Genomic DNA, 10,574 nt, shown 5'->3' with positions numbered 1-10,574 from the left:
TTTTTTTTTATTTCCCGGCTTTTAAATTTCTAGTGGGGTTGAAACTTTCGCTCATACACCTTTTTCTATTGGAAAATTATACATTTGACCCCCTGTACATTATAATCTATACAATTAGTTCCAAATAACAGTCTACAAAAAGGCTAATTAGTGGAATATTTACAACTCGAAGTTGAACGATCTTGTTAATATTTTTTTTTTAATTGGAGTTAATTAATCACATAAGGTTTGTCTAATGCGATTTACATCTCTTTGTGTGATTTATCGGCTATTGTTTGCACGTTATGAATTCCTCGTTTGGTTCAAAATTAGATTAAAAATAAAAACGTGCTATTTTTTAAGTAATTGGTCTTATCATGACAACTACACCTATTTTTAAATTAGGACAATAATACCCTTTTGCATTCTCTATATAAAGCAAGGGCTAAAAGTATTATTCTTACATCACCAAAATACTGAATCCCACTCTGATATCTCCCACAATATTCATCTTTCCTTTAATTATATTGTTTCATTTTCAAAATATCCCAATAAAAAAAAGAAGAAAAAAAATATAATGTCGAACAACTCCACCTCGACCGGAGTAGTAAAAGCTGCTGCACCAACCACGGTTAAAGCGGTGGTCACTGTGGTGCAGACGGTGACGGGGGCCGTCGGCCGCCTCGGAATTAGCGGCGTGCTCGATTTTATTACCCAGCTGTTCGGTGAAAACCTTGTCATCGAGCTTGTTGCTGCAGAACTCGATCCCGGTGAGTATATACACATATATACACGTATACATATAGGTGTAGGTTATAATGCTTGCTTGATATATATTGCATGAATCTTCGATCTAAGCATTGATAAAAGCGTAACGAACATGATTGTGTACGACGCTAAATTTCCGTTGGTAATCGCATTTAGCGACAGATTTTGATAGATTACGGGCATAAATTTCCGTCGGTAAAACCATATTTACTTCTAGTGATTAATTATATTTCCAGAGAAATTAATATATATATATATATATATATATATATATATATATATATATATATATATATATATTGCTAAAATAAAATAAGATTGACCAATACATCTTTGCTGCATTATATTACAAAAGATATTTTGTTAATAGGTGCCATAGAAATATGTAGGGTAGCCTGCATAATAGTGGATAATATTTATAAACATATATATAAATTAATGCTTTGTATTTGTATGACTTGGCTTGGAATATGATGTTAATTATGTGAACAACTTATAAATTATTTAGAATTAATTTTTATTTCATTTGTAATCAAATCAGTGACCAAATTAATCTGTTTTTATTTGTTCGGGTAATGAAAAAACCCGTAATTAAACTATATAAGTGCACTTGTTAAATCTAAACTATGGTATAATAATTAATCTGCTGTCTTGATTCGATCTAAAGTAGTTCTCGTCCATCTAATCAGTTAAATGCAAATTGACTGTACTTTTAATATTTAAGTTAATTACAAGTTGTAATTGTTTAAATATAAAATAACCAAAAACCAGAAATATGATAACATGCATGCATGACCTGTAACTGGAATATGATGTTCTGTCAACAATTTTTAATTCATGAAATTAAAGTACTAATATATATATATATATATATATATATATATATATATATATATATATATATATATATATATATATATATATATATATATATATATATATATATAAAGTATTTATTTAATAATAACCAAAATAAATTGTTCTTTAAAAGTATTTAATTGTAAATAAAATATCGTGAGTTCAAACAACTTTTGATTGGTTTGACAAATTAATACCATTTTTTCAAATAAAAAACAAATATAATTGCACGCCCAATAACACATATTTTCTTGTATGTATATATACACTTATCTAGGTGTAATCGCATCTAATTATATATCACATAGGGATTAAATTAAAATAAAATAGGAGATGCCATGTGATTTTGGGGAAAAAACAAACTGTTCTCCTGATATATATATATATATATATATATATATATATATATATATATATATATATATATATATATATATATATATATATATATATATATATATATATATATATATATATGTATATGGTTTAGTTTCACTTTGCACATTCGAAATATAGTCTTTTGACACTTTACACCCTTAAAAAAATTAATAACGTTTTACACCATCAAAATACAATAAAATTATTAGCGTAGAACATAACAAATGAAATTATTATTTTCTTCCCAGTATTAAATAACAAATAAAATAACACATGTGTGTGTGTGTGTGTGTGCGCGACTAAGTGTAGATGAGATCTATGGTTCAAATCCACACAGTGTAAATAATCATGTGTAGCATCTAATTTCTCATGCATTATGCACGATTTATTATGTTTCGAGGATGCAGAGTACTATTAATTTTTTTCGAGGGTATAAAATGTCAAAAAACTATATTTCGAGGGTGCCAAGCAAAATCAAGCCTTAAAATATTAATTACTTTGAATATGGCCACACATTAATATTTTTTTCATCGATAGTTGTCATTTTCTAATTAGTCTTTATGGCCATGGACCACTTCAAAAAAATAATAAAATAATAATAAATAAAATATAAATGAATAATAATCAACATTGGCGTGCTATGGTAAGAAAAGTACTGTGAAAGTCCACGAAAATATTAATAAAACTTAATGAACTTTAATTATGTATAGCCATATGCCACTTGACATATGGAAGAGCCAATTTAATAGCTAGTAGCTAGTTTAATATTGTTCACCTAATTTGTTTGTTAAATTTTATGATCTAATTACTAATTATTAATCAACATTATATTGTACCTCTAGTTGTTATAATTATTTATATATTTATTGTACAAGTATTAATTTTTTTAATCAAGATTTAAATATTTTTTTATTTGTTCTAGAAACGGGATTGGAGAAACCTACCGTAAAGGCTAACGGGAGGAGGTCAGGAAGCGAAGACAATGAAATCTACTACAAGGCTAATTTCAAGATTCCCGAGAATTTCGGGGAGATTGGTGCTATACTAATTGAGAATAAACATTACCATGAAATGTTTATAAAGAGTATTGTCCTTAGTGGCTTCGCGAGTACGAGTGCGAGTACAAGTGACTCAGTCAAATTTAGTTGTAACACGTGGGTTCATCACAGATCCGATGGCCTACAAAAGAGAGTCTTTTTCGCAGACAAGGTTAGTATTATATTGCATGTTCTTTATTTAATAATTGTAATGCTCTGGTACTAAACTTAAAGTAAATTAAAAATAGTTAAATTGCATTATACACTCTTAAAGTATGTTAAAATAAATTTAAAGTACGTGTACTATTGATAATTACAGCTATACCTCTAAAACAATTACCGGAGCTAAGATTTTATGTTCTAAAAACCGATATGCACTATATTTGTTTCATGCGGGGCCGTTAATGATATCATAGACGGAAATTTATAAATTTTATGTAAAATAATAAGGATTTATGTAAAATTACCGATATTATAGGGACCTTAAAGTTATTTTAGCATACTTCAGGGGTGTAAGTGTAGTTTATGCATTATAAAAAAGAAAAGCATAAATAAATAGTGCAGTTTAATTGTGTTTGACTGCTGTTGACTTGGGACACTAGGGAAATTTTATTTTCGAATTTTCAGGAATAAATTTATGTTATTTTCGAAAAAAAATTAATTAAAAATAATAATCGACAAATTTGTTAATTAGTCATATTTGCCGCGCGAAACTCCAAATGGGCTGGAAAGGTACAGACAGAATGAGCTCGAGGTTGTCCGTGGTGACGGCCAAGGGGAGCGCAAATCCGCCGAAAGAATATACGATTACGATGTTTACAACGATCTCGGCGACCCAGATTCCGACGCTGATTTGGCCCGACCCGTTCTCGGAGGCTCCGTCCATCCCTATCCTCGCCGCATCAGAACTGGCCGCCCTAAAACTAAGAAAGGTTAGTGATTGTTTTCGATTCTTCGCATGCACACCATGTGTTTGTCAAATTGCCGAGACGTAGTCTTTTCATGTAATTTCAAAAATGTTTGGATTCATCTCATTTTCGTATTATGTAAACCGGCAGATCCATTGTCTGAGAAACCGGGATCCAATATGTACGTGCCGAGAGATGAAGAATTTTCAGAAATAAAGAATCTGCAATTCTCAGCAGACACTGTATTCTCAGTCCTTCGTGCACTACTTCCTTCGCTGGAGAGTACGATCTTAAGCAGTAATGAATTCCCACACTTCGCAGCTATAGACGCTCTATTCAATGAAGGAATTGAGCTTCCGAGTGATTCAAAAGTAGGGGTGTTAAGAAGTATTATACCTAGAATTGTGAAGGCTATCTCCAACTCGGGAAAAAGTCTCCTTCGCTTCGAGACCCCTGAATTTATCGACAGTAATTCACATATCTCTGCCTCCTTTTTCTGTGTTTCTACATTTGCAAACTGAAATCTTTTCCTGGAAATGGTGCTTTGCGTTGAACTGCTTCTTCTTGTTATTGCAGGAGATAAGTTTGCCTGGTTTAGGGACGCTGAATTTGCAAGACAAACTCTAGCAGGAATTAATCCATGCGTCATCAAATTGGTCACGGTATGCTCTCCAACTACATCTCATACGTAATCTTGGTAATTTTCACTTTCTTTTTTATGTGACAAATGACTGGATTGGTAAAACTGATGCGGAACATCATCTCGTTTTTTTTCCTTTTCTATTATTAGAGTACTTGGTAGTAACATACTTGGTAAATACTTGGTATAGACATTCTTCTAAATATGGCAACGTAATCACAGGAATGGCCATTGAAGAGTAACCTCGACCCTGAGGTGTATGGGCCAGCTGAATCAGCAATCACAACAGAGCTCGTAGAACTAGAAATTGGAGGCTGCACGACAGTCCAAAAGGCATTGGAAGAAAAGAAGCTTTTCATTATAGATTATCATGATGTGTTCTTGCCATATGTGAACAAGGTAAGAGAGCTCGAGGGGACAACTTTTTATGGATCCAGGACATTGTTTTACTTAACCTCTGACGGTACACTGAGGCCTGTTGCAATCGAGTTAACTCGACCACCAGTGGATGGGAAGCCCCAGTGGAAGCAAGTATTCAAGCCAACTTGGGATGCCACTGGTGTGTGGTTGTGGAGGCTTGCTAAATCTCATGTCCTGGCTCATGACTCTGGTTATCATGAGTTAGTCACTCACTGGTAAGCTTCTGCTTTTTATTTTTCCAACTTTTCTCAAAAAGCACTTTTTATCCCAAACATTTATATTATTGTACAACTAAAAGTTGGTTTATCTGGAAGTTAAATAATACAAAAAGAGAAATGAAACCTAAACTGTAGTTCCAGCAAGTCCAATTATATGTTCAAACAATTTTGCAAGTAGAATTGAATGGCCATATTTCTGACCCTCAATTAATGAAGTCGGATGGCGAAGTTATTAAAACATCTTTACTCTAGGATGGCTCATCGAAACTTAAAGATTACTTTAAGATTGGTCAGTAAATACACTCTTACAATCTCGAACTCATATTTGGATTTTTGCAGGTTGCGTAGTCATGCTTGCACAGAGCCTTACATAATCGCAACAAACAGGCAACTAAGTGCAATGCACCCGATTTACCGACTGTTGCATCCTCATTTGCGTTACACGATGAAAATTAACGCTTTGGCTCGCGGGGGCCTTATTAATGCTGGTGGGATCATTGAGCGCGCATTCTCACCTGGAAAGTATTCCATGGAATTGAGCTCTGTTGCCTATGACAAACTATGGCAATTCAACCTTGAGGGACTACCAGCAGATTTAATCAGCAGGTAAATCAATTAATAAAGGTGTTGAAAACGCATACATTGTTGCAGTAGGAATTAGGAACTTACATTTAAAATAATAATAATAATAATAATTATAATAATAATAATGGGGTTTGTGTTTGCAGGGGAATGGCTGTGGAGGATCCAACTGCACCTCATGGTCTGAAACTAACAATCGAAGACTACCCTTATGCCAATGACGGTTTACTTATGTGGGATGCTATTAAAAAATGGATTGCAGACTATGTTGCTTGTTACTATCAAGAACCGAGCCTCGTACAATCAGATGACGAGCTCCAAGCGTGGTGGACAGAGATTCGAACTGTGGGCCATGCGGATAAGAAGGATGCAACATGGTGGCCAGAGCTCAAAACTCCCGAAGATTTGGTTGGAATTTTGACGACTGTCATATGGGTAGCTTCGGGTCATCATGCTGCTGTAAACTTTGGTCAATTTGATTTCGGTGCATACTTTCCGAACAGGCCTACCATTGCTCGAACACAAATGCCAACTGAAGACCCGAACGATGAAGCAACAAAACAATTCATGGAGAGGCCTGAGGAGTTCCTGCTAAAGAGCTTCCCTTCACAAATTCAAGCTACAACAATTATGGCCATTATTGATGTACTGTCCACTCATTCGCCCGATGAGGAGTATATTGGAGAGAAAATTCGGCCTTATTGGGAAGATGACAGAGTTATTACCGCTGCATTTGAACAGTTTAATGGCAGAATGAAGGAGATTGAAGGGATTATTGATGGTAGAAATGCCGACACAAATTTGAGGAACAGGGCAGGGGCTGGAGTGGTGCCGTACCAGCTTCTCAAGCCGTTTTCCGAACCTGGTGTCACCGGAAAGGGTGTGCCGAATAGTGTTTCCATTTAATTATCATTTTTTTTATTTATCCAAAACTGATGTGTGCGAGTTTAATTATAAGAACATGGGCTGATCGTGTATGTTTGATGCAATATTTTTTACGATTTTTTTCCGAATAAAAAACAGATGTTTTCTTGATTGAAAAGTGATTCTTGAATATTTTTCCTTTTTGTTGTGTAGATAGATATGTTGTTCAAATTGATCGAACAGATTTAACATGAAAAACGTCGTATTCGAAATGGGTATTTATATCTCTAGTGCTGCAGAAAGTTTTTAAACCATTTGGCCGATAGTTTCGGGTATCTCTTTAGCCCGTCTTTATAGTCGACGTAGTTCAGACCAAAACGAAGCGTGTAACCAGAATTCCACTCAAAGTTGTCTATCAACGACCATGCGAAGAATCCTCTGACATCGACCCCTCTCCTGGATTTGAAATGAATGACAGAGTCTTCAACTTTATTGAATTCATAAAATATTCTTCGAAGTCGAATAAAATGACGAATAGTTTCAAGATTCATAACTTACTGAATTGCTTTCTGAACATAAGAAAGATGTCTGTAGAAATAGTCTACTCTCATGTTGTCAACAAGTGCTTCCTCGAGAGATAACGTCGAGTTGTTTATCTCATCAATACCTACCATCATATACGCGCGCGCGTATAATTAACTTGACTCGACTCAAATAAAATCGAGTTATATATATATATATATATATATATATATATATATATATATATATATATATATATATATATATATATATATATAGAAAATGTTACCATTCTCAGTGATGTATATTGTGGGATTGTTGTAAGTTGTTTTAACATATAGTAATACATCTCGTATCCCTCTTGGGTATACATAAAGCCAATCTGATGCACCCTGTCGATCATATTATATAAGTTTCTTTTATTTAAAAAATTAAAATAATATAAGAAAATGAGAAATAATAATTAATTGAAAAAAAAATGGAACCAACCATACCTTGGGGCCTATAGGGATACCATTTCTTTCAGCTGGAAAAAAAAAAAAAAAAAAAAAAAAAAAAAAAAAAAAAATCCAGAAAATTGGAATATTATAAAAAGGAATGTATGGGGGTAAAATGGGAAGATCAACTTACGAGAAATATGTGCTTGAGAATCTGTTAAGTAGGTGGTAATAGAAGAATTATTGGCACGTGGGAAATGTTTGACATAGTAAGTTGTGTAGTAATTCAAACCCAAGAAATCAAATGAACCCTTCACCATCTCACTTTCTTCCTTTGTGAATTTTGGAATTCTGCCGGTTGCGCCACGTTTCATTGACTTGGGATAATCGCCCCTCGTTAACGGTTCTATGTACCTGATGAACAGCGTTAGGCAACGAGTGATTATAACTAGGGGTGGAAATCTATCAAATTTCACTATGTAGTTATCGTTTCAGTTATTATAGGTAAGGGTGAAAATCAGATCGAGTAATGTCTTGTTTTTCGTAAGTAAAAAAATTATTTCGAATTGACCGCAAAAAGAAAAAAAAAAAAAAAAATCGAAAATCGGAAATTCAGAAACGAACCATCCAAAAGTGAAGTCAAGTGCCCTATTTGTAGCCTCGCGGTGGATGGTCTCATTGGAGAAAGGAATCATCCATCCAGCCACTATTGTAATTCCAATTTTGCCCTTTTGTGATTCCTTCATCCCACATATATTATAAATCATTAGATCATTTCTTTGATATTATTTCTTTTAATTATTAAAAAAGAAACCAAAAATATAACTTGCTTGATAATATTGTTTGTATATATTGACTGCGGTTGCATGAGCAAGAAGCTGGTGGTGCGCCACCAGATACGGCTCCACACCCGAATCTCCGCCGCTGCAGTTTAATCTTTGCCAACCGGAGCATCTTCCCGGAGCATATTCTCCGGTGACATAGCCGCCGACGGCGTAGGTGTACGGCTCATTGAAAGTTATCCAATATTTCACCCTGTCACCAAATCTCCTAAAGCATAGCTCTGCATAATCCCAAAAATCATCCCTAACCCGAAAATTAATTAATTAATTAATTACAATCAATTTAATTAATTTTTCAATAATAATAATAATTAAAAAAAAAAAAAAAAAAGCATACACAATTTGAGGGCTCAAAAAGCCACCATAGTCATCCTCAAGTGTTTGGGGAAGATCCCAATGGAAAAGTGTCACATATGGCTCAAGACCTGCAGTTTTAATAATTATTTAATTAATTAAGCCTTAATTAAATTTACTTAAATAAATTAATTAATTGGTTAATGGATTATGGGATGATTAATTAGTAATTACACCTTTTCTTATGAGTTTGTTAATTAGGAGATTATAATACTTTATTCCTTGTTCATTCACTCCTCCACTTATCCTTCCACCTGAAAAAAATATAAATATTTTCTCAATATCAATTAATGGAAAAAATGAAGATCATATATATTTTTTTTTATTTTGATGCTTACGTGGCAATAATCTGGGCCATGAAATGGAGAAGCGATAAGCATCTAAGCCCATTTGCTTCATGATTTTAACATCTTCCTGCAAACATAATATATATTACAGAAAGGAATAATTAAATTAAATTAAAATAAAATGAATTAAAAAAGAAAATAATGTGCACCTTGTAATGGTGATAGCTGTCAGTGGCTATGTTTCCATTGCTATGGTCCCTTATCTTTTCTGCAATTGGGCAAGTAATTAATTCCTTTATTTATTTATTTATTTGTCATATTAATAAAAAAATAAGGGTAAATTACAAACACCCCCTGAGGTATGGTCAAATTACAAAAACACCCCTCTTGTTTGGATAATTACAACCACCCCCCTCAACTCATCAAATTTAGTGGAATCTTCAAGATTATATGGAATATTATCACTTTTGTACCCGTTTTATCACATTCAAACTCTACATTATGAAGCAAGATGATCATAATATGTGATTTTTAGCTTGTATATATCAGTTTGTGGTGCATCAGAAGCTGTATTTTTTACACAAAAAGAGTACAAACTAGAGCACATTTCACGGAATCTAGATGACTATGTTGAATTTGGCACCATAAAGGTGGAGGTCTAAGAAAAAATCATAGTTGAGGGGGGTAGATGTAATTATCCAAACAAGAGGGGAGTTTTTGTAATTTGACCATACCTCAGGGGGTGTTTGTAATTTACCCAAAAAATAAAGTAAATATGGTAAAGATATACCAGGGTTTTTTAGTGTAAAAGTGTCCCAAATACTGGGCCCTTTTCCATCTTCACTAGCTGCACCTTCAATCTGTGAAATTAATAAATTAATTAATTAATTAATTAATTAATCAAATAAAATAGTAAAAATAAATAAATAAATAATATAATTACCTGATAGGCTGATGATGCAGCACCAAACACAAATCCAGCTGGAAAACTAGACCGGTTTAATGAGCTTATTTGGTAATTAGCTTTTAGAGCATCACTATAATAAAAAATCCCAGAAATTGAAATTGTAAATATGAAGATATTTAAAATTAAATAACTAATATTTTTCATATTTAATCTGAACTGTCATGTAGAAATATAATAAAAAAATGAAAATCTCTCTTGCCAATTAGCTTTCATATAGAGAGAGCAATCAGTATAAGAAATCCCATGCTTATTTTGCCCTCAACTTGTTCATCATGTTTTACCTAAACAAAAAAGAAGGGTAAATTACGGCAAAACCCCTGAGGTAAGGTCAAATGACGAAAATTCATCTTCGGTTTAAATAATTACAACCACTCACTCGACTATGTATTATTTTACACGTTCACGCTCACTGTGTCAAATTAAACTACTAAATGCGGCGTGTGTTCTTAAAAAATATATAGCAGAAAGGTAATTGCAATTTCCCAAATAGAAAGAATTTTTTTTCATAATTTG

The 10,574-nt window shown here is 33.1% G+C and overlaps 2 protein-coding genes across 2 annotated transcripts; one reads left to right on the top strand and one right to left on the bottom strand.

Moving 5' to 3' along the window:
• Nucleotides 1-53: 53 nt before the first annotated feature.
• LOC105951166 (linoleate 13S-lipoxygenase 2-1, chloroplastic) lies at nt 54-6,830 on the top strand. The gene is made up of 8 exons (XM_012974559.2): nt 54-749; nt 2,906-3,192; nt 3,715-3,952; nt 4,079-4,396; nt 4,505-4,590; nt 4,791-5,203; nt 5,546-5,812; nt 5,935-6,830. Exons 1-8 carry the CDS (start codon nt 557-559, stop codon nt 6,692-6,694), a joined length of 2,562 nt encoding a protein of 853 aa, XP_012830013.2. The 5' UTR covers nt 54-556; the 3' UTR covers nt 6,695-6,830.
• Nucleotides 6,815-10,258, bottom strand: LOC105951189 (beta-glucosidase 24-like). Its single transcript, XM_012974586.2, has 13 exons — nt 10,038-10,258; nt 9,885-9,954; nt 9,304-9,362; nt 9,146-9,221; nt 8,984-9,061; nt 8,791-8,878; nt 8,442-8,697; nt 8,236-8,351; nt 7,805-8,025; nt 7,669-7,700; nt 7,464-7,566; nt 7,211-7,319; nt 6,815-7,108 (listed from the first exon to the last, which is right to left on the bottom strand). Exons 1-13 carry the CDS (start codon nt 10,203-10,205, stop codon nt 6,940-6,942), a joined length of 1,545 nt encoding a protein of 514 aa, XP_012830040.2. The 5' UTR covers nt 10,206-10,258; the 3' UTR covers nt 6,815-6,939.
• Nucleotides 10,259-10,574: the final 316 nt, after the last annotated feature.

Source organism: Erythranthe guttata, chromosome 4 (assembly GCF_056151865.1).
Source record: "Erythranthe guttata isolate IM_541 chromosome 4, IM_541, whole genome shotgun sequence".
NCBI classification, from domain to species: domain Eukaryota; kingdom Viridiplantae; phylum Streptophyta; class Magnoliopsida; order Lamiales; family Phrymaceae; genus Erythranthe; species Erythranthe guttata.
This window is presented reverse-complemented; position numbering and strand designations above follow the sequence as displayed.

What these genes read in the sequence shown, in the direction of transcription:
- LOC105951166 (XM_012974559.2), top strand. Translation starts at nt 557, where the DNA reads ATGTCGAACAACTCCACCTCGACCGGAGTAGTAAAAGCTGCTGCACCA. An exon ending in CCGCCCTAAAACTAAGAAAG is followed by an intron (nt 3,953 to 4,078) that starts GTTAGTGATTGT and finishes GTAAACCGGCAG; the next exon opens with ATCCATTGTCTGAGAAACCG. An exon ending in GCGTCATCAAATTGGTCACG is followed by an intron (nt 4,591 to 4,790) that starts GTATGCTCTCCA and finishes ACGTAATCACAG; the next exon opens with GAATGGCCATTGAAGAGTAA.
- LOC105951189 (XM_012974586.2), bottom strand. Translation starts at nt 10,205, where the DNA reads ATGAAAAATATTAGTTATTTAATTTTAAATATCTTCATATTTACAATT. An exon ending in TATACAAACAATATTATCAA is followed by an intron (nt 8,352 to 8,441) that starts GCAAGTTATATT and finishes TGTGGGATGAAG; the next exon opens with GAATCACAAAAGGGCAAAAT. An exon ending in TTCTCAAGCACATATTTCTC is followed by an intron (nt 7,701 to 7,804) that starts GTAAGTTGATCT and finishes TTTTTTTTCCAG; the next exon opens with CTGAAAGAAATGGTATCCCT.